Here is a 23,250-nt window from a genome sequence, read left to right as displayed (position 1 = left end):
CAGGGAGGAGAGACATCAAGGTCATCCCTTCATAATACTAATTTACTGAATTTACGATGTGGACACTAATTTCATACATTTATTGGCATTGTCCAAAATAGTTTTATTCTTTAATGGAAAAAAGCCATTAATATTCAAAGGAAAGGATCACATTAAAAAACTTGTATGTAAGAAACAGCCTCCAAGAACATTCAAGCAGCAGTCAGAGGGAGGGAAAAACGCTTCAAGAGCCCATCAGTTTTCTTCAAAATATTTTCTGACAGAATACAACCCAATTCACCGGCTATGACAATTCACAGAATTTTTCATTGTTTTCTTGAGACGCAGAAGTTCAGCGTTGCAGTGTTTTCAAATGACCAATCAGTGTTACTTCTTGGTTAAAAAGGCCACTGGTAGATTCATCTGATTGGAAAGAATGTTCCTTCACTGCTGGAAAATCCGCTCCCAAGAAAAGAAAATTGGAGTCTATACGGCACCTCTCATAACTCATCTTTCTCCAGGTCATCGAGCTCCACGTCACTCAGGTCAATGTCGTCTTCCACGGGAAGCTGTAAAACAGAAAACCACCATCAGGCCCTGCAGGGTCTATGCAGAACCACAGACAGGGCGACCCTGAAAGTCTGACATCTCATTTTACGAGGACTAAACTTCCAGAGGTGCTCTGGTCACGAGTTTCTCCCCAGTCCAGCTCCTGCTTTTAACTTTGCCTATTATTACACAGATAGAAAACTAACCGCTATTTAACTGGTCCTTTTCAGGGAGGTGGGCAGAAGTGTACCGGAATAAATGCTAATTTCAAAGCTATAATTTTGTGCTTCTCTCAAACTTAATGAATTCCAGGTTAAATGTTCACTTTACAGGTAACAGGAAAGCAACCTCACTGAAATTTACCTCAGTGTCTCTGTCACGAATATCCTATGCCATGTAGCACTTTGTAACAGAGAGGATGGGATGAAGGGTCTTGAGACAAAGAACACCCCGAAAGGCCCATGAGGTTGATTCTTCAGGTTTATGCTCACGTCAAGGCTTAGGTCTGATGGAAAGGTCTTGCTTACAAGTAGCAAAGATGCACGGGGATTGGGAAAGTAGGGGGCTGGACCAAAGCCCGGACAGCGAGTCCTGTTCACACACAGCTCGGTCCGGGACTCACCTCGCCGTCCTTGCCGTCCCAGGGCTCTCTGGTGCTGATGGCAGGGAAAGCCCCACCTCCTACGGGTGCTGTAGACCCACGCCCGAAAGACAGCTCCCTTGGGGGGAAAAAGCAGAGCACGGTGTTAACGATGGACTGCTGACGCGGACGAAGAAACAACTTGTCAAAAATAACGATTTCCCTACACCCTGCTATGTCTGCATTGAGGCATTTCTCTGCTGACGCGGACGAAGAAACAACTTGTCAAAAATAACGATTTCCCTACTCCCTGCTATGTCTGCATAGAGGCATTTCTCACCTCTCTCTCTGGAAAAGCACTTCATGAACAGTATTATCTTTTCAATCAGGGACAACAATGTAACCAGATACCAATATAATGACATTCCTGACTAAGGCCTTGGCAGTAGGTAAAGCCAGGTACTACCAATAATTAAATAGCAAACATATCTTGCTAAAATACAATTTAAGTGTGTAAAAACGATCCAAGTTGACCCAGAACATGGTCTAGACCAACACTAACACTAGATTAACAAAATTCCACACTAACTTTAGAAAGCCTTTTTGAAAGATGGTACCTTAAAACTGAAATCCTTTTCTCAGATTTCTAACAGGAAGCAGAGGCACTTAGAACCAGCCCATAGGCACCACAGGCCCCCTCAATGATCTATAGGTGATGGTGGCAATTTTCACACATGTCAAGCTTTCAGACAGAAGAGCTGTACCACGAAACAGTGTGTTAGGTTTTGACTTTGGCAGGTGTTGATAAACATTTCCCTGGAAGGATGCAGACGCGATCACCAGACTGTGAGCAAGGCTTCTTTATAAAAGGAGCCTCCAATTATCCTTGGTGAAGGGTGCTTAGAATTAGGAGTTTGGGATTAACATTTACACACCACTATATGTAAAATAGATAAACAAGGTCCTACTGTATAGCACAGGGAACTATACGCAATATCTTGTAATAACCTATGACGGAAAAAAGAATTGGAAAAAGAATACATATATAGATAAATATATGCATAACTGAATCACTTCACTGTACACTTGAAACTAACACATTTGTAAATTAATTATAGTTCGATTAAAAAAAAAGAATATGGGTAAAAGAAAAACAAACAGGATATCAAGTTTCCTGTATGTGTCTGACAATAGTTACTTTGCATGGTGGGAAAACTGGGTAATTTTATCCATTGCTTTCGGCTACTTCGCGTAATTTACAATGTGTATCAGTGGTTCTGAAATTGAGGGCAATTTTTGCCCCCAGTGGACATTTGGCAATGTCTGAAGACATTTTTGATTGTCACAACTCAAAAATCACTGAGTGTGTGTGTGTGTCTGTGTGTGTACGCTGCTGACATCCGGGGGTAGAGGCCAGGGATGCTACTACACATCCTATAATGCACAGGACAAACAACTACCTGGCCCAGAATGTTGAGTCCCCACGCTGAGCAGCCTTGATGTACACATACCAGTTACATTCAGAAAACAGGATTATAAATATGTCAAACCCCACTTTACCACCATTCCATGAACTGTGCTGTGTGTAGAATAAGTCAGACCCGTGTCACACGCAGGCTACGACCTCCGCCAGAATGGCTCCATTTACTAGGGAAAGGCACTGGACAAGCCAGGCTCTGGTTTATGTGGGAAATACAAACCCATGTATATAATAAAAAGTCAGCGGTTCTACTTCTCACTAGTTTTGTGTCCTTTATCAGGTTATTTATTATCTCCGCACATCAGCCTCTAGCTTCCTACTTAATAATAATGTCAGCGGCAAAAACAAACAGACTAGAGGAAAGATGTCAAACCTTCAAAAAGGAACAAAACCTCGAGGGCAGAGAGTTCAATCATCATTTAAAAAAAAACAAAAAAGGTTTTTTAATTTCAATTACGCACTTGCCCTCTGGCTCCATCTTCCTTTTAGGCTAACTGCTAACAGATCTCTCTTCTAACTAAGAAAGCCTGGAGAAGCATGGCCACCGCCTTCAAACTGAACGGCCACGAACGCATCTACTGGGTTGGCCAGAAAGTTTGCTTGACATCTTACGGAAAAACGTGAACGAACTTTCTGGCCAAGCCAATGTATGACTCAAGCCCTTTTTCACTTCTGGGGGCACAATGTACAATTATATACTTAGCTTTTCTGGCTGCTATTCCAACAGAACATAACATGACTTTTTTTTTTTTGGCCACACCATGCAGCTTGCAGGATCTCAGTTCCCCGACCAGGGATTGAACCCAGGCCATGGCGGTGAAAGCCCGGAATCTTAACCGCTAGACCACCAGGGAACTCTCATAACATGACATTCTTAAGGATTAAGATGCAGAAACCACTAATGTCACCTTGGGTTGACCACAGTGTTCAATTGCTGCCCCTACATTTATAAATTGTTAGTTTAGCTTCACTGTTACCATTAACTTCTAAGGGTTGTTTGACAACCTGCGTATACGCACTGATGGTTTTTGTCCTTGGTTTTCCAATAGCCACGCAGAACGTGGCAGGTGTGTGGTCTTTCAAGTACGTACGCTGGTGCCTCTCGCCACCAAGCAGGTGTACCCGCCAGCTGTGTGCCAGGCCCCAGCCCGGCCGGCTGGAAGCAGTTTCCTCACTAGTGACATGCTCTGTAGAAGTTCAGTCTGCTTAGAAAAGAAGACTCACATGTGGCTAGAAACAAGCGTACTGCCACGTTTTGTTTCCTTCCTATTCATTACCGCAGACTTTTCTCCACTGGTAATCTGAGGTTTTCTGTTGACTCCAAGACACAGAGTTTGAGAACCAGTGACCTGTATGATCTCAAGCAAAAGTAACTGTCCCAAGTTTACAACATGCTATTGTTCCTGGAAGCATTTACCTCCTCTGTACTTCACGTGGCTCCAGAGGCTTCATCTCAAGGTTACTTACGACTGTCCTACACTCCTCTAAGGTTTTCTAGATTGGAATTAGCTATTGAAAAAGGATGAAGCACACTTGATGAGTAGTCTTCCTGCCAATGTCCCTGAGGGGAGGGATGCCTTTCCTGACTGAAACTGTTCCAGAGACAAGAAGTCAATCGTTCATTCATAAATATTTACAAGAGCTTATTACCAGCCAGGCTCTACAGTGGTGACTAGGGGTCAAGTTTTGTGTAAAAGATTCAACCTTTGTGGAACTCACAGTTAATAGGGAAGAGGCATTAATCAAATTACCACAAATCTAAGGAAAAGTACGGGTTAACATTTTGTATTTGCCTAAATGATGACTAAGTCAGTTTTAGGATGAGCTGAACAACAGGGCAGCTTAGCGAGCTTTGTAAATTGGGTTTCGAGTTTGAGAACCTATCATGTTGTTTGCACGTTTTGGAGTCACTTCAGTAAGTGCACGCATTTTCAAATAACTACATTCTAAATCCAATGCCCAGGGATTTCTATCACCTGAAGTCAGGGGTACAAAGCGTCCTAGGGCGGGAGTGGGTGAGACGGGACCGCTTGGTAGCCCGTATGAGACCTTTATGAGAATGAGGACAAGCCCAGTGCCAAGTGCACAGAATGGCAAGGCGGCCCGAGAGGAGGAATGTACTAGTATCACTCACTAAGTAGAAGACTTCCATGGCACAGGAAGATGGCTCCAAAGCTCTAATTTATAAACGTTAATTCTCTGAAACGTGAAATACAAAACTATTCCATTTATTGCCTAGTCTACATAAATCTAGTTTGGAACCAATTACTACAATAGAGGCAAACAAAGAGACAAAACAAAAACAACTCAAAGAAGCAAGAAATTACCTGAGAAACTCATTAATGCCTTGCTCGCTGAACGATCCCTTCAGAAGAGCAAATTTCATCTTGCGTGCGTTAATAGCTGCCATGGCTGGGTACCCGAACCCCCCAATCCCCAGCGCATTCTCAAGTTCAGACTGGGCTCCGGCTTCCGTCCACAGCCACCTAGAAGAGCAGATTGGTTTTTAGGGCAAAGATCCCTTTTTGAGTTAGTCAGAACCCGACTAACAATTAAAGAACAAAAGATTACACATCTTCTGAATGAAATAGGTGAAAAAATAAATGAAAAATTACTCGTTTTTTTTTTTGTGGTATGCGGGCCTCTCACTGTTGTGGCCTCTCCCGTTGCGGAGCACAGGCTCCGGACGCGCAGGCTCAGCGGTCATAGCTCATGGGCCCAGCCGCTCCACGGCATGTGGGATCTTCCCGGACTGGGGCACGAACCCGTGTCCCCTGCATCGGCAGGCGGACTCTCAACCACTGCGCCACCAGGGAAGCCCTAGATTCGTTTTTAAAATAATGTGTTCTAGATGTGCTCTGAAGTAACTACAGTTCCTCTCCTATGTTCCCTAGACCCTAACACCAGAAGTCTCCCAAATGGACTGGTCTATCTATAGGACTGCTTTTCCCCTCAGTCCCCAAAACACTGTCTGACAAACCTGAGGAATTTTCTGTGTTATCTGAAATCCCACCCACATCCTTTGGGTTATCAAGCACATCCTTTAGGTTATCAAGCACATCCTTTAGCAGTGTAACAACTTCTTTTTAAAAGTTAAGGATGTGCCATTACTTAACACACACAACAATGCTCAACCACATCTCTTCCCCTGGGACTTCCCGGGCTGTCCGATCCCCGGTCGGGTAAGATCCCACATGCCCCGCAGCGAGGCCAAAAAAAAAAAAGGAGAAAACCCTCAAAAAACAAACCAAAAAAACCTCTTCCCTCCCCTCGTACAAGGGAGAAGAATAAGGAACTTGGGCACTCAGCCTCTGCAGGCACACAGTAAACACTTGCTGGACTAACGGAGGCGGGTGAGGCCACCGTGAGAGGGACGGCAGGGACACGTGGTACCTGGGACAGCAGTGGATACGGACGGCACGGAGCAAAAAAGATTATTAATACAGTGGAAACAGAGACAAGACTTGTTTTAAACATTTGCCTGCGTCCGGCCCTCACTCAGAAGAGGGTAAAAAAACACACCTCTGCTTCTGCTTTCTTTATCTGGCCTTCAAGGCTGTGCTAGAATTGAGCTCTGTCACTAATGGCGTTTTTTGCCTGCTAGCCTAGAACCCAACCACCATCAGAACACGATTCCTCTAAGAAAAAGTGTGCTGGGGTACAAATAAGTGTGTTCTAAATAAGAGTCCTGCATGACTTCACTTCCTCCTAGGTGGTCAGTGTTTTTATATCCTAAATAAAAAAAACATGCCAAAGTGAGCACAGGAACAGAGCCTACAGAAAACACAGAGGGAGCCGCTTTCGCACAGCACTGCACTCTCCCGCCCGGACGACACTGAGACAGTTCGATAACTTACCCCCATATTTTCTTTTTGTATTTGTCTGCCAACTTCAGAAGAACTTCCAAATAAGAATTTCTGCCTGCAGCTCCTGATGTAAATGGACAAAAAAAATTTAAGGTGAAAATAAAGGAATGGGTAAAATTAACCTGTTAATTAAGTGTTCTCAGAGCAAGGAACACAGAACAACGAATGGAAAGCGGTGCGCCATACCCGTGTCAAGAATATGGGGCAGCACAGCCACGACACAGAGCTGGTGGTCCTCACACGTCCTCCTGGCGATGTCCTCGTTGAGGATCTGCGGGGCCCAGAAGACAAGGGTGTTGGGAGGCCACGTGACACAAAACCCAGAGGTAGGCCGGCGTGAGCATCGTCACTCTCATTAAGAGCAAAGCAATTCAAGAGCCAGATAACATTTCTGTGAGCATTACAGAAACACCCCGAGAACGTTCTGTGAAGATTTCTGCTTTCATCCCTCAGCCATCTATCCGCGGTGGTGGTGAGGCATTTGTATATACACACGGTCAGAATACCTGGGCATAGCCTGGCTATGACATTTAGTTGTTTAGACAGATAAAAAAGAGACATTTACACGTATTATATATTTACATGAATTTGAGGCTCTCTGTGCCTGTGTCCCCATATTTAAAATGGAGATTAAAAACAGTATCTACCTCTAAGTGTTCACAGGAGAATTAAATGAGAAAAATCCACATGAAAGTACCAGAACAGTGCTTGTCACATGGTCAGGTGCTCAATAAATGTTAGCTATTGTTTTGAGAACGATAAATGAAAGAATGGATTCGTTCTATTTTTAAGACGCTGAGGTACCCTTTTGCTCACAGTGCGATTACTTTGGTACTAAAACTTATGAAAGGCAGCCATTTTCAGACAAGTTTTCCCCATCTGAAAGTACAAAAACACTCTAAAGAGAGCATTTTAAAAGAGAAGAGAAAGACCTTATTTGAAAAGACAGCAAGCTATCACTGCTTTAATATCCTCTATCATCAGGCTGGAAAAGCTTCCCTTACTACAAGTGACTGAAGAGGTTTAATTACCTCTAGGAGCTCAGGAGGCGGAGCGTTATCAGAAAACAAATCAAGGGCCCGGGAAACGATGTCGGATCTCGTCCGCCCCCCATCATAATCCACAGGAGACTCGCCTTTCTGAAATATCTTGATTGTAGGAAATCCCCTAATCTATTAAAAAATATCAGAGTACAAATCAAATTACCATATCATAAGAAGTAAGATCTTTATGGTTTCTAAAACTACCTTATAGGTAATTTAATGTAACAAAAACATTCCCTAGCCTGCATCGATGTGTAAGGGATAGCACACAGAGGTCTGTTAATCAGGGGGTTTTAACAGTCTCACTGCCAGGCTTAGCCGAACCTTATTCAAACCCTGGATGTATACTTAACACAGTCTACGTGCTCTAGAACAAAGGAACCAACTTCAAACGCTGTACGAACAACCTGCGAAAGCTCGGCCTCACATTAAACACATAGGCAGTGCGATACTGAAAACAAAACAAACAAAACTAAAAAGCCCCCAACAGTCTTGAGTGCCAGATTTACTTGTTACAACAGTAAAATGATTTAATTTCGTCATTACAAAACGGCTAGCCTCCCACCTCCCACGTCCTAGAGAACCCAGGAGTACTCGATGGTGTAGAGGTGAAAACACAGGGCACCTCACAAAGACATCAGCCTTGTAAGCACACGCACCCCGTATCGGCTGGCTAGAACCTGGTTCGTGGTGGCGTCCACAGCTGCGAGTTTCACTTTTCCTTTCGTTTGCTCTTTTACCTCTGTAGCTGCCGCAGCCCATTCTGGCTCTAGACTGTAGAAAAATACCTGCGCTTTGAAAGTGTATTTTTACTGTAAGCACAAATACTTTAACTGGTGTGTGCATTTCTGCCCAATCCGGTTAAATCACACTTGGGAAACACTCTGTGTGTAGCTTTACGAAAGGCATGATGCCCCCCGCTTCACATTCACTTCCTGGTCCTTTGTCCACCGCGCCCCCCAAATCTGGATGCCAGCTCCCTGTTAATCACTGAAAATATGACAGAGGAAACACTCGGCCCTAATGCCGATGTTTCACATTCATTCAGAGCCGGAGCTTCTGGGGAGGAGATCCTGGAGGTTACCTATGACCTGGTTCAGCTCTTTCAAAGCGAGCCACGTGGACAGACTAAAAGCACCTGACTTAAAAAAGAACCTGGTACAAAGCACTTACTTTTTGCAGTGACCACACCAAGGAGCATAGAACTCGACCATCCAGACATCTTCACTGTCAAGAACACTCTTATCAAAGGTGTCGTCCGTCAGCTCAATCACGTCCTTCTTACTTGAACTGTCACTTCTACCCTGTCATTTGTTACATTAAACCTTAAGTTACAACTTGGCCAAAAAGAACACTAATCCTATTCTAAATATATGTATAACAATAATCATTTTTACAACTTAAAGTTTTGAGTTCTTCTTTCAACTGAAAACTATTTTATTCAGATTGGGGACGTTCCTTAATATTATTCTTTTTACTTGGCAAACAGTATTTACCTTCAAACAATTAGCAGTACACTCAGTGTAATATGGAACGTGGATCTGAACTCCACCCCTCTGCTATCTTCATTAAAAGAAACCGCAGCATGGCTCAAAGAACCACCTGAATAACACCATTCTAATTCGGAACAGCGCTGGTTCACCCCAGGACATCCAGTTAGTGCCTCTTCATAAAGCCCCTACCATTTAAGAAAGCTAAAAATAACATTTAATCCTTTTATCTTTCAAAGAATTTTCTTCAGTACTAAACCTACAAAGCAGTCAGAATCGATATAATGCTTTCTGTTGCCTGGGCCAAAAGCCATGGGGGTAGGAAAGACAACTGTGCTCATTAAATGTCTAAGTTTGAAATAAAAGGCAAAATCATGAAATCTCTGGTAAGCTCTGAGTCTGTATAAAGAAGCTAGTCTTACTGGCCCAAGAGTGAAGGGTTGTGTTTATACATGCAGGCGGACCTTGGAGATACTGCAGGTTTGGTTCCAGACCACTGCAATAAAGTGAGCATCGCAATAAAGCAACTCACATGAATGTTTTGGTTTCCTGGTGCACATAAAGGTTATGTTTACACTATACTGTAGTCTATTAAGTGTGCGATAGCATTATATCTAAAAGACAATGACCATACAATAATTAAAAAATACTTCAGTGCTGAAAAATGCTAACCCTTATCTGAGCCTTTAGCAAATCATAATCTTTTTGTAATAGTAACACCAAAGATCACCGATCAAGATCACCGAAAATATAAGGAAACACTTTGAAATATTGCAAGAATCACCAAATGTGACACAGTGAGCAAATGCTGTTGGAAAAATGGCACCAAGAGGCCTGCTCGACACAAGGTTGCCACAAACCTTCACTTTGTAAAAAACAAATGATCTGAGAAGTGCAACACAATGAGGCGTGCCTGCGTGTACCAGGAAGAATTCAATGCCTTTTTGCAAGAATATAACTACATCACATTTCATACACGGGCATCTATAATACCAATCCAGAGAACAGGAATCTTCTTCCCTATCCATTTAAAGATGTCCAGGGATTTCAGCCTGATTGCCACAGACACGGGCCAAGAGGTCATCCAAATTTCATCCACGTTTGCCCAAAGTTGACCTGGAGGAGAGCTGGTCTCCCTCTCTCCACTTTGGAACTACAAACACCATGGAAGCCAGATTCCAACTCCCACGGCCTGGGGCTCTTTCTCCCACTGTAGGCCAAACTCCTGTACTTCGGCCCTGGGCCAAGGAAGCCATCTCGGGGTGTGGTTCCTGGCCGGCGGCTGTGGCGGATGCCCTAGGGCTGGGTATGGCGACAGTGATTCTGAGGGGCCACACGAGTAGGCTGGGTGTCTGACTCCCTTTTGGAGTCGCCTGACTCAACCTCCTATTATTATTTAACTGAAAGTCCACCAATTTAAAACATTTTAAGGAATAATTATCTTCTAGGCGGAGTTTACAGTCAGGCTTCAAAATCATGCCACATTAAAAACTGACATTACACGCAGCCTTACTTGTTTTCCAGAACTGTATCCACCACTCCTGCCCCCAAGGCGGTCCTTCACGAGCTGGCGCAGAGAACTGAGAGCGGCGTCCACGATGGCTTCACCAGTTCTGCCACCTACGGGGAGACGACGGGCCAGCAGGTGAGAGGGGCGGGCGGGCTGGGAGCCGACACCTGATGCCACCTGAAGGCTTGAACCTGTACATACCTGTCAGCGTCACCGGATGTTCAAACAGACCTAACACCACGTGTATCTCTAAGACAGAGCCAGTTTCTTCCAGAATGTGTTTCCTGCTAGACTTTACGCCGGGAAAACTAAATCCTCTTCTTCAGTGTTAGGTTATTAGTGTGAACGAGGACATTCTCTTCCCCCATAAATACCATCTACTATTGAGAACAGTTCCCAGATGTTTACTGGATGTATAACATGTACACAGATGAAAAAGAAGGTTACCTAGTTAAGAGAGCAGGGGAAATTTCTAAACACAAAGCACCAAGTGAGGCAAATGGAAAAACGATTTCTATCAGATAAGAAGAAGCAGGGCACAAGGGGTCCGAAGCTAAGAAACTGGAAAGCAATCCACTGTTTTCTACCTTGCTTAAAACACCTATTTTGGGCTTTTAGGTTCTGTAGCTGAACTTACTCCTAATATAGGAAGTAACAAGCCCCGTATTAAAGATAGTGACAAGAGCCTTTGGAAGTTTACCAGAAACCATGTGCTCAAGAAGAAGTCAGGGGACTATTAACTGACTCAGAAGAATATGGATAATATATGCCTTGAGACTATCTTTGGAGTTTAAAGGCAAAACTAACAAATCTTTTTAGAAAGTTTCTTCTTTCTTCTCCTTTCTTAAAAATAGAGTGTTCTAATCAAACTGCCCAGGAAGAGATAAAAACTTCTGAGAACGCTTCAGACTTGACATTAGAAAGAAAATACAGAACAGCAGCATTCGGAGTGTGTGTTCAGATCATCCTGTACTACATCCTGGCTGAGATTACCAAGTATGTCACTTCCTAAGACAGAAAGGCAAGACCTCAACATAAAAACAGCCTTCTGCTCCCTATCTACTGCAGACACCTCCACTTTCTGAACCAGTGCCCCTTCCACCACCAATCTCCACCTGGAAATATACCAAATCAAGAAAAACACTAGGGGGACTTCCCTGGTGGCACAGTGGTTAAGAATCCACCTGCCAATGCAGGGGACACGGGTTTGATCTCTGGTCCAGGAAGATCCCACATGCCATGGAGCAACTAAGCCCATGCGCCACAACTACTGAGCCCACGTGGCACAACTACTGAAGCCCGCACGCCTAGAGTCCATGCTCCGTAACAAGAGAAGCCACCGCAATGAGAAGCCCGTGAACCGCAACAAAGAGCAGCCCCCGCTCGCTGCAACTAGAGAAAGCCCGCGCACAGCAACGAAGACCCAACGTAGCCAAATAAATAAATTAAATAATTTTTTTAAGTGAAAATAAAAAAAAAATTTAAAAAAAAGAAATACACTAGGGAAAAAGAGAGGGTTTTCTCACTCTAGACCAAGGGTGAGCAAGCTGTTCCTGCAAAAGACCAAACAGTAATTATTTTCATCTTTGCAGGCCATACTGCTGCAGCTACTCAATTCTGCTGTTTTAGTGTGAAAGTAGGCATAGACCGTATGAATGAACAAGTGTGACTGTGTTTTGAAAAACTTCATTTACAAAAACAAGCAGCAGGACAAACGCTAACCCCTGCTGTAAACATTCCATTTTTACAAGTTAGCAAAATGAACAAATTACATTCCAAAGCAGAAAAGCAGGTGGTTAGTCATAAAAATGAAACTGATCATTTTAAGAAACTTTAGAGCTGGGGAGTCCAGGAGAAATGATGTGTCTAGGGCCTCATCTCCAAGTATTTTGACCCCCATCTTGGTGAGGTACCAACCACACCGACATTTACCAAGCTACCTGCTTTACATGTACTATTTCAGTGAAACTTCCAGTAGCCTAAAATAGGTTTTCACATCCCCATTTTACAACCAAGAAGCAGATCCAGAGAGATAAGGTATTCTGTTTAGCCAGCAGTTAAACCCAGGCCAGGGTGTCTTCAAAGCTCACTCTATAGTTTCTCTGCTCCCTTCACATTCCCTTTTCTGAGAATGTTTTCTCAATCTGCTGGATACAATGCAGGACACCAAGTACAGATAAGACAACAGTCACTTTGTTTTTATCGTGATGCTGATTCTCCTCCCCCTCCAACCCTGAAAACTAGTTCTTCTCACATAAAGCAAAACCTAAGATTTTAGACTCTAAGTTTAGTCACTTATATGCCCCTTGTAACAAAATCTTTTTTAAAAAAAGGTCAAATGAGCCATAATTTAAACTTTAAATACATTACGCCCAATACCTTTATTAGACCCTAGATATGGCCCAACTTAGCAATTCTGACTGTCTTAAATATGATGCTCTGTTTGTGACATCTTAAATAACAGGCGATTCTGTAAAAGAACAGGAAGTCTGAGCCAAAATCCTCTCCCCACTCGCCTCAGTGACTCACAGCACATACAATTTACCACTACCTATAAAATGGAGAACTTGTGGTACTTCTTTATTATCAATAGTTTAAAAGACTAAATAATAGCTTTAATATTCAGATATTATACATGTTTACAAGGCATAAAGATTCATGGGCAAAATACTCCATAGTAATAGCAATAGTTTAAACTGACTTTCAAATTACAGGACTCTTCTTTTTCCACCCTGATATGCTAGACCCGCCCCACAGTGAAGGGACGAGCAATGAGAGCAAGAAAACACTTGTAGATATTTTCAAATATTAAGTAATTACAGAAATTTATTAAATATTAATTAACTATAAAATATCCAGTAACTAGTATTTTTTAAAAACTGTAATGAAAAAGAGGGAAGCACAAAACATCATTACTCTACCATCACTAAGCCCGTGTGGGCCTAACCTAGTATAAACAATAATAAAAAAACTTTTACCTGTTTGACACATATTTAATCTTTAGAGCAACCCAGAAGAGGTAGGAGTTACTCTATACCATTTGACAGATAAGGAAATTCAGGCACGAACAGGGTGAGAAACTTGCAGGTAGCAGGGCCAACAGGTTATAGAATCCCAGGTTCTCTACTTTCTACCTACCTGCTCAAATTAAAATTCCAACCAATGGAATGAAGTAATTAGGAAAAGTCCTTACCCTGATAATCTTCTGGTTGGTTTTTATTAGATCCAAAAATCTTAATGGTAGGAAATCCCTGAACACCATATTGACCTCCCAGGGACTGATGTTTATCTGCATCAACTGCACCAACTTTTACAACATCCTGTGGAAACATTAAAGAAATATCTATTTTTCTTTCAACCAGAGCAGATTCCACAAGAATCCATCATCTGATGATGTAGACTCAGAGACAAGATAACAAAGGGCCGGGTTCCATTTGCCAACAGAATCAATGAGAACTTTAGCCTGGGAAACCATTCCTAAATGGAGAGCTGGGAAACATGCAAGTCAGCCTGTGAGGAAACTGTGCAGCTCCCAGAATTAGCACGACTAAGCATAATTATGCCATTTAACTGGGAAACAGAATTAACAAAAGTAGACAAGATCAAAATTAGAATGTACAGTATCCCTTTGCTCCCTACATAATTTTGGCACCAGAACAAGAGAATTGGGCTTCAATATGCAAATTAACTTCCTTTGTACATTAAGCCCATTTGCTTAATTAAACTTATTTTAACATACACAGGTGAATGTGGACATCTCAGAGACTCACTTTTAGTGCAGTTGCTACTTTCTTCCATTCTGGTGTTAACCTTTGGCAGTGGCCACACCTTTCAGGGGATGAAAACACAAAGAAGGCAACAGTTAAGTCCTTGATTCCCAACTCAAGAGACATTCACCAACAGTCCACTGAGTGACATGCACTGAGGGTGGGGACCTGCAGGGAGAACAGCGCTAAAAAAACAGGATCGGTGACCTGAAGGAACTCACTGTCCTGATTTTACTATGATCCTCTTTCATATCATAATAAAAAAGCTTCCAAATTACTGCTGAGTTAAAGCGTATTTGAAGAGTTTAAACAAACACCCTCATTCATAACTCTCTCCCTGAGTGGAAACTTTAGTGTTTATCTGGTCAAATGTGCCTCACGTGCGGTCCCAGTTGTACGGCTTAGCGAAGTGCAGGTTCTTGGGCCCCAAGAAACCAGAGTTCCTAGAGAGGGGGTTCAGGAACCTGTATTTTAATAAGTTCTCCTAGTGATTCTTAAATCTATTAAGGTTTGATAGTCCCTGATCTAGTCCAGACTTTTCATTTTATAGATGAGGCAACTGTTTTAGAGTCTAGATCTCCAGTGCCTAAATCTCAACGTTCTTTGGCTCCCACAAGCAGCTTGCAGAGGTAAAAATGCACATGTAGTCCCAATTTAGTATGGTTAACAAGTGAAAAGCACTTGATACCGCAAGATGGTGATAAAAGAACACGAATGAGTGACAGAGACAGAGACACATGAACACAAGGAAAAATAATCTTAATCTTTTAGGTACCAGTACTTGAAAAGAATTATCGTGAAATATAACACACACAGAAAACTGCTTTTAAACACTATATATACAGAAATCTGTTACGTTTAAATCAGTCATCGAGGTTATAGGTAGCTGCATTATTTTCATCATTGTATAATACCCATTGTATGAAGACAGCATAGCTAGTTTATCTATATAGGTGACTTTTTCCTTTTTTTAAACAAGTAAATTTTCTTCTAATTAAGTCTCTAAGGATCTAATAGGCCAATGCCACGTGCTAGCACCACGATAAGCACTCTTCATACAGGATTCATTTAATCAGCACAACCACACTGCAAGCAGGCTTTGTCATTTTCATTTTACAGATGATGAAACAGAGCCTGAGAAGTTAAGAAACCCTCCCAATACCACCCAGTGACAAAGTTGCCTGACAGGTTTTCCTGGCTCCAGATCCCACATTCTTAATCTCTATGTAACATCACCTTTCATAGGGGCTTAAGCTTAATCCAATATTTTATTTTATTTTATTTTATTTATTTATTTTTGGCTGCATTGGTCTTCATTGCTGTGCATGGGCTTTTCTCTAGTTGCGGCGAGCGGGGGCTGCTCTTCGTTGTGGTGCACCGGCTTCTCACCACATGGCCTCTCTTGCTGCGGAGCACAGGCTCCAGGCGTGCAGGCTTCAGTAGTCGTGGCGCACGGGCTTAGTTGCTCTGCAGCATGTGGGATCTTCCCGGACCAGGGCTCGAACCCATGTCACCTGTGTTGGCAAGTGGATTCTTAACCACTGCGCCACCAGGGAAGTCCAATCCAATATTTTAAAAGTCAGGATCTTTCAGCAAAACGTCCTAAAATGCTGATCCTACATACTACATATACAGTATGTTTTGTTATTTAGGTGAGCTACTTAGAAGTCCAGGAGTCAAAATTTTACAGGACTTTGTGCCTCTTTAAGTTCAATTTATTCTAATGAAATAAGGACTCAAATCAGAGATTGTCAGAGTATATACCCCCTTCAATTCCAATGTGAAGCAATGTAAAGACAGATCAAAATGCCACAAATATAAATATAGCAGCACACCCTGTAACTCAAGGGTTCTTCAGCTGGGGTCTATGAATCCCCAAAGGACTGGTGGATAAAAATTGAGGGGCTCTGTGAACTGTGATGGGGAAAGAAAAAATCCTCTATTTTCATTAGCCTGTAATTGAAATTTAGGATTTCCTTCAGTTATAAACATTAACAACATATCATAGTTGGTTAGTACTTGTGACTCTGTCACAAATAAAAATCACAGCTATATTCTTATCACCACTATAGTTGTTGCAGGTATCTTTAAACATCATTTATGTTCATCACTGTTTCAGAATTATGGTAGCTAGCTGTTAGATGTTGGTATTTACGTTCCAGTAAATGACTACTATATAATCATATCAAGATTTATTTTGATATTTTAATAATGTTATTCCAATATTTTAGGTTTCCTTTGTGATCCTATAGCCTTTATTTTATACATGTGTATTTGTTGGTTTTTTGTTTTGTTTCCATTAAAGGTTTTAACTTCATAAACAATACTGTATTTTGACTGCACAGATGACCCTTGAATAACATGGGGGTTAGAAGTGCTGACCCTCTGCAGTGGAAAATCCGCATGTAACTTTACAGTCAGTCCTCTGTATCCATGGATTCAACCAACAGTGGACTGTGTAACACTGTAGTACAAATTTGTTGGAAAAAAAAGAAAAAATCCACATGTAAGTGGACTTGGCGCAGTTCACACCTGTGCTGCTCAAGGGTCAGCTGTATGGAACTGGGCACTATTAATTTCAATGGTAATTACAAGTTTGTTTTTCCCCCCCAGAAATAGACGTAAGGCAAGAGAAGAGCTTTTAAATCAAACCAAATTTTCTAATTACATGTTTTTGGAAGCAACCCTCTTCAAGAAACAAAATGGAGTCAACCACTGGTTCTTCCCTTTCCTTTGCCCCATATTCTCTCTGCATAAAATCAATTTCCCTTCCATCTTCACCCCACTTGCCTCATCATAAAGATGTATCTTCGTAAAATTATACGGGTTTTTTCCTTCCTTCTTTCTTGCAGCTATTAGCTAGTTCCACCATTTGTTTTGTCATTGGTTTAATCTCTGCACCCTTTAACAGACCCAATCAACAGTTTCCCTCTCCTCTACCTCTTTTACTTATTTATATTTTGCCACTATGAGATCTATTCTTATTAGTATTATATGGATGTGCCCTCTACCTCTTTTAAACAATCAGTAAACTAGGTAAACGAGATGGCTGAATAAAATTACATTTTTATGTAGTATTTTTCTTAATTTTATAAAGTACCATAAGTAACTGACAACTATTTTATAATACTTACCATGGAGCATAGAATTCCACAAGCCACAAACTATCACTCTGAATAACTTCTCGGTTGAAGTTTGACGGAGTTAATTCGATTACATCATCACTAGACGAATACAGACCATTAACTGCTATAAAGAGGGTACAGCTCATCAGACCTGGAGTAACAACAAAAAGCACACCATTAGCATCAGGGTTCCTGCTCTGACAGGAAACCTGGGCCACCAAAGTCCTTTTCAACTGACCAAGGCCCTTCACAGAGGACAGCCTGGGTCAGCTCTCTCCTAACCCTCTTCTCCCCAACTCCCACCCCCAGCCTGGCTGCTGCTGGAGCCCCTGGAATTTTAGTCCCCCCTGGTGCCGTGCTAACAAGGGAACAGACAGCCCACACCCTCATCTCTCGAGCTGCCTTGGGACCAGATTTAAATCCTCTTCTTAGTGCTTTTCCTACACTGACACCTTCATTCTGTACAATCACATTCTATGAGGCAGTACTACTGTCACCGTTTTATAGGCAAGGGCACTGGAAAATGGGGAAGTTACATCTAGCTCTGCGACCCCGGATAATCCACGTGGTATTTCTTGTGTTATTCAGTTGCAGTATTAGCACGCTATCTTTATTAAAGCTTATTGATGGGAAAAATAATTATTTGCCTCCCCTATTAGACTGTGACTCTCTTAAGGGCAATGATTGCTTTTTAAATATTTTTCTTTCTACGAACACTACCCGTGGCACATCATCGGGCACTCAGTGCTGCAGGATGAGCTCCGAAAGAAAGTTCATGTGGACAATGTTATAAAGGAAGGAGAGAGAGTCTGTATTAGTAACAGCATAGCTTAGCCACCCTGTGGACCAAGTGTATTTCTGTTGCTACTCTGGGAACTTACATGCAGATTATAACAATTACACAGAAAAACAAGTTCTGAATATTTTAAAAACCCACGTTTTCTGAATTGGTAATATCAGAATTTTACCTCCTTTAAATTTGTCTGTGTATGTATACACAGACACACAACATAAATTACATATGTTATATATGAAATTTTATAAAATATATAATTTGTTTTCTAACTGCATTGTCTAATATCTCCAGAATAATGCTAAATAACAGAACGTTTTTTACTTTAATAGGTATATTTTCCCATTTGCTAGCTTTTGGGTTGAAACAGATAACCTTAATGATATTAAAGAAATTTCTATTACTTTCTTTTCAGCATCTATGAAGATAACCATATAATTTCCTTCTTTTAATCTCTTGATGCAAAGAATTATAAGAGACTCACCTGTGTTCTAAGAAAGCATGTGTGTATATGCCATCTTAGTCACAGTTTCACATGCTTACTTTGTAAACAGAATGTGGAAGATTTCAAATGGAACTTTTTGAACAACCCAATGGTAAACTTCTTCTGGAATAAGTGTATACTGGTGTTAATTGTTCGACTGCTCAATCCTCCACCTTATACTTACAAGGCACTTTGAATTTTTAAATCACTTTCAAATGCATTGGATCCACTTGATTTTTCACAGCACTACTAACGGGAATGTGGGAATCATCCCTATTTTGTAAATAAGGAAACACATATAACTGGTAGAGCAGCTCCCTGACTTCTACTTCCAAGCTCTACCCATTAAACCATGTTGTCTTTTTAGTGTTAAAGATAAAAATGTTCAGTATGCCATGGGCATGAATAACAATGACACTGTTCGAGAACACTGCATTTGAATGACAGACATGACTAGTATCGCAGGAACTTAACCGTGGACCTTACTAAGGGTGATGTGAAGCCACTAAAGGGTTATCATGCAGCGGGGATGATCAGATTTGCTTTCTATAAAGAGTATTCTGGCTGCAGTGTGGACAGTGGATGGAGAATTATCAGGAGAGTGGTTTCACATAAACCAGGGGAAAGACGGAATGAGCAACAGTAACAAAGGTTACTGGGAGGTAAAGTAGGAACGACTGCAAACTGTCCACTGGATACAATGACAGAGAGGTCACTGGGGTCCCGGGCAGTTGAGGTACAGTAGTGGAAGTAAGCAGCAGTCAGGCTGCACAAGGCTGGAGAGAGCAGGAGCGGACAAGCTGTGAAAATCATGCAGTAACTCTTTAAACAAGTTTCTTAGAAAGAGCAGGAGACAGTAAGAAAATGGGGGATAGAAGGAAGCTTTCTTTTTAAAGATGGGAGTGAGCTGAGCACAAAGTGAAGAAATATGTGGAGGGAGAGGCTAAAGTACAGGGAATAATGTAACAAAATGCCTGAATTAGGAGGCCGGAGGGAACCCAGAGTCAGTGAGGGGGGTAGCTTGCAACCGAATGACCTCGTCTTCCATTTCAAGAGGTGGGAAAGGGTGTGGATGGAGGTCAAGCCAAACAAAGTGAGGCTCCCTTGACAACTGCTGTGCAACATGGCAGCCGCTGGCCACACACGGCTACCTGACACTGAGGTGTGCTGTAGGTGTAAAAAGCACACCAAATCGCAGAGACTTGGTAGGGGAAAAGAGTAAATTATCTCATTAATATTTCTGATATTGATTTCCTCTTGAGATGATATTTTAGATATACTGGATAAATAAATATATATTAAAATTAATCTCATCTACTTCTTTTTGTCTTTTTAAATGTGGCTACTAGAAAATTTAAAATTACATACAAATTTGGCATTATATTTCTATTGGATGGTGCTGCTTAATCTCTTCGCTGCTGCAGGAAAGATTACAGAGTTTGACATATTTAATAAAGCAAGTAAATCAAGAACCTAAGCAGAGACAGTCCTAATTCTGAGTAAGCTTGAGAGTAAGACTGGTGTTAGAAAATCCTCTATGGAGATCTACTACGTTTAAAGACGTTTATCTTCTTTAAAAAAAAAAAAATCCGTACGAATTATTAGTTTTTCAATATACTGAGCTCCTTGTGAAAGTTTCAAAAATGAGAAAAGCCAAAAAAGAAAAACTATCAACAGTCCCACCAGAATGAACTATTAATATTTTGGTGGGTACTCCTAACTTACGTATCTCTACACTATACAGAGGCCTAAAAATTTATACAATACATTCCCTTCTGTAACCTTTTTTCACTCAAAATAAGTTACATTTTCTATGTAAGTAATTATGGATTACCCATTACGCCCCATGTAACCATTTTTAATGGCCGCATCATGTTCCTAATCCACTACTGACATAATTTGATGGTCTCCATTTTTTTTCTATTAACAGGCCAATGCTAAGAATTCTAATACTTCTTCCCTCCTCAAATAAATATGATTATTTCTGTAAGAGAAAATCTTACAAGGGGAATGGGGTATGGCTAACATTTTGATGTATGTATCTGTCCAACTACCCTCCAAAAACTGACATCTTAACTAAGAATAACACTTACACAGCACTATGTACCGCTAGCTCATTTACTCTATGTGGTGTGTATCATCAGGCCCATTTTTAGCACAGGACATGGAAACCAGAAAAGGTAACTTGCCTAAGGCCACGTAATTAGAAAGAGTACCTTGCTATGCAACCCCAAATTTTAACCAAGGGACTGCAGCCTGCAGAAGTATAACCCCAGGTGGGGCATTCTATGGCCGGTGGCAGGAGAATTCCCTTCTTTCCCTCCTCATGCCCATCAGGGACAGCAATAAAGAAGGTACTCTCCTCTTCATGCTGTGTCAAGCAGGCCGGAGTCATCAAAGCATGAACCGTGACTGTTTACCTCAGGAATGTGCCTCCTTTCTGTACAAAGACGGTCATGCCTAATGACACTCAGTAGAACATGAACTTGAGCTTTTTTTCCCCCCTAGTAAGGGGGCTGGACTTTTCTTACTTGTCTATAAAGTGGCCTGGTTCTCACAGGAGCATTCTCTCCTCATAAATGGCTGTCAGTGGAAATGTCTTGATAAAGGTTCAAGACCTAAGCTCCTTAAAAGGCAGTAAGACCTAGTAGGGTTACAAGGAAATCGAACATGCTACTCAGAAAAGCATTAGAAGAGGTACAAATTCCAACAGCAGAAAAGCAGTCAGTAACTACCCCTACAAAACCCCTCAGCCCACTTAAGATGATAAAGTAGGTCAAGGCTGACCAACACTGTTCTGTTTCTAAAATTCACATGGCCATTCCACTCGCTGATAACGAGCACCGACGGGAAACGGGAACATCCCAGGGTCTAGAATCTATGTGAGCAGATGATTTTGCCATCTGTGGCCTCCCATGATTCCTCCAGGGTAGTAAAGGATGGTATAAATCCACATCACTAACATCTCTGTCCCACACCTGCTAGCAAGAGTACATGGTCCCAAAGCACTCATCCAGAAACCGAGAGGGCACCCCAAAAGGCTGACTACATTTATTATTATAATGAATTAATTGTAAGAATCCTACACTCTTTCACAGCCCTGTCTGAATTCACTCGCAGGCAACTAAACAGAAACTAAGTTCTTTCCCCATCATCTATTCTCTCTACGGTAAGACGGCAAATATTTCTATCTTGTTTACTCCCTTTAGACATATATAAATTCCTTAATCCTGAGAACAACCCTATGGAGTACTAGCCCAGAGTGGTTAAGTAACTAGCTCCCAGTCACACAGCTAATAGATGCAGGGGGACGGAGGGGTGGGACTCAAACCCTGCTAATCTGGATCCACAGTGTTCAGGTATCCACTGTCAGAGCACCTTGGCTGGGGCCAAGGGGAGCCCAGGAAGGAACGGGGTCCTCAACCTCACTACTGTAGTCTCTAAAACTGACATTTACCTAAGTCCAGAAAGTCCGGGTTCAATTTGGTTGTCAGACGTGCAATCACATTTAAAGTGGTCTTGCATCGTAAGACCCGCTTTAGGAAGGTACTGTTGCCTTTTAAGGAAACTCTCCTGATTTATTTCAGGACCGGGTTTTGATAGTTCAGGTTTTTTAGAAGTGGGAATTCCATAAAACAGGTGGTGAGGACGACTTTCAGTGTGAGGAGCCCGTGACTCTCCCGCACACACTCGAGGCCCAGAACAAGGTCCCCCTGCTAGGTGGCCCCCCAGTACCCAACCTCGGCCAGGGATCAGCCATAGCCGGTCTCTGGGCTCAAAGGCAGCTCCCGGCCTTCGCTCACACCCGGCCCGCCCGACGCCGCCCCTTCACCGGAGCCCGGCACCGGCCACTCGGCCCCACGCTCGGAGCTGTCCCAGGCGCCCTGGGTTCGAGTCCGGCCTCGGGGCTCCCGCCTCCGGCCGCGCTCGCGCACACGCTCCTCCCGGGTGGGAGGAAGTCGCCCCCGCCAAGGGCGCCCTCACCTCCCCACGCGCCCCGCACTTCTGCCCGAGGGCCCGAGCAGGGGGCTCCGGCCAAGAGCAGCCCCAGTCCCCGGAGCTGCCCCACCGCCCCAGGGGCTTCCCCTACTGCGTCCTCCGCGTGCGCCGGGCCAGCGACCCTCCCCGCCAGCGCGGGCCCGGCCAAGGCCACGCACCCGCTCGCTCCCCCGTCCGCGGCCCGCCATGGGGGTTCCCGATCTCCCAGGCTGCCCCTCCACCCCCGCGGACGAAGAGGCCTGCGCCTACCAAGCACCAGGCGAGCCATGCCGAGGGCCGGGGCCACCGCGTAGTCCAGCCACCGCCTCCCCTCCGCCGTACCGCGTTCCCGCCGCCCCACGTCCAGTCCTCGACCCGTGAGGCAAACGCGGGGCGGTGCGGCAGGGGCGGGCCGGAAGACGTCCCCAAGCCGTGGCCGCGGCTTATTGGTCCCGACAGACTTCTCTCATTTGCATAGCCAATGGGAGGCAGCCGGGTAGAGGTTACCGGTTTGGGTTTTGAGGGGGCGGGGCGAGCGACGGAAGGAGGGACTAGCTGGGGGCGGGGCAGGCCAGCCCCTCCCTCCCGCATGTCCCTAACGTACCT

At 43.0% G+C, this 23,250-nt stretch overlaps 1 protein-coding gene across 1 annotated transcript; it reads right to left on the bottom strand.

Moving 5' to 3' along the window:
- Window positions 1-84: 84 nt before the first annotated feature.
- On the bottom strand, window positions 85-22,974 carry PDIA6 (protein disulfide isomerase family A member 6). The gene is made up of 13 exons (XM_079720451.1): window positions 22,915-22,974; window positions 17,399-17,540; window positions 14,268-14,325; window positions 13,691-13,817; window positions 10,501-10,607; window positions 8,671-8,801; window positions 8,157-8,271; window positions 7,486-7,626; window positions 6,641-6,725; window positions 6,446-6,518; window positions 4,916-5,074; window positions 1,151-1,247; window positions 85-548 (listed from the first exon to the last, which is right to left on the bottom strand). The coding sequence occupies exons 1-13, from the start codon at window positions 22,931-22,933 to the stop codon at window positions 480-482; spliced, it is 1,323 nt and encodes a 440-aa protein (XP_079576577.1). The 5' UTR covers window positions 22,934-22,974; the 3' UTR covers window positions 85-479.
- Window positions 22,975-23,250: the final 276 nt, after the last annotated feature.

Source organism: Hyperoodon ampullatus, assembly GCF_949752795.1.
Source record: "Hyperoodon ampullatus genome assembly, chromosome: 15".
In the NCBI taxonomy this organism is placed as follows: domain Eukaryota; kingdom Metazoa; phylum Chordata; class Mammalia; order Artiodactyla; family Ziphiidae; genus Hyperoodon; species Hyperoodon ampullatus.
The sequence above is the reverse complement of the archived record's forward strand: the minus strand, read 5'-3'. Positions and strand labels throughout refer to the sequence as shown.

Coding starts and splice junctions, on each gene's coding strand:
- PDIA6 (XM_079720451.1), bottom strand. Junction 8,272..8,670: donor TGGTGTGGTCACTGCAAAAA/GTAAGTGCTTTG, acceptor ATTTTTCTACAG/TCTAGAGCCAGAATGGGCTG. Junction 1,248..4,915: donor GGCATTAATGAGTTTCTCAG/GTAATTTCTTGC, acceptor TTTCCCCCCAAG/GGAGCTGTCTTTCGGGCGTG.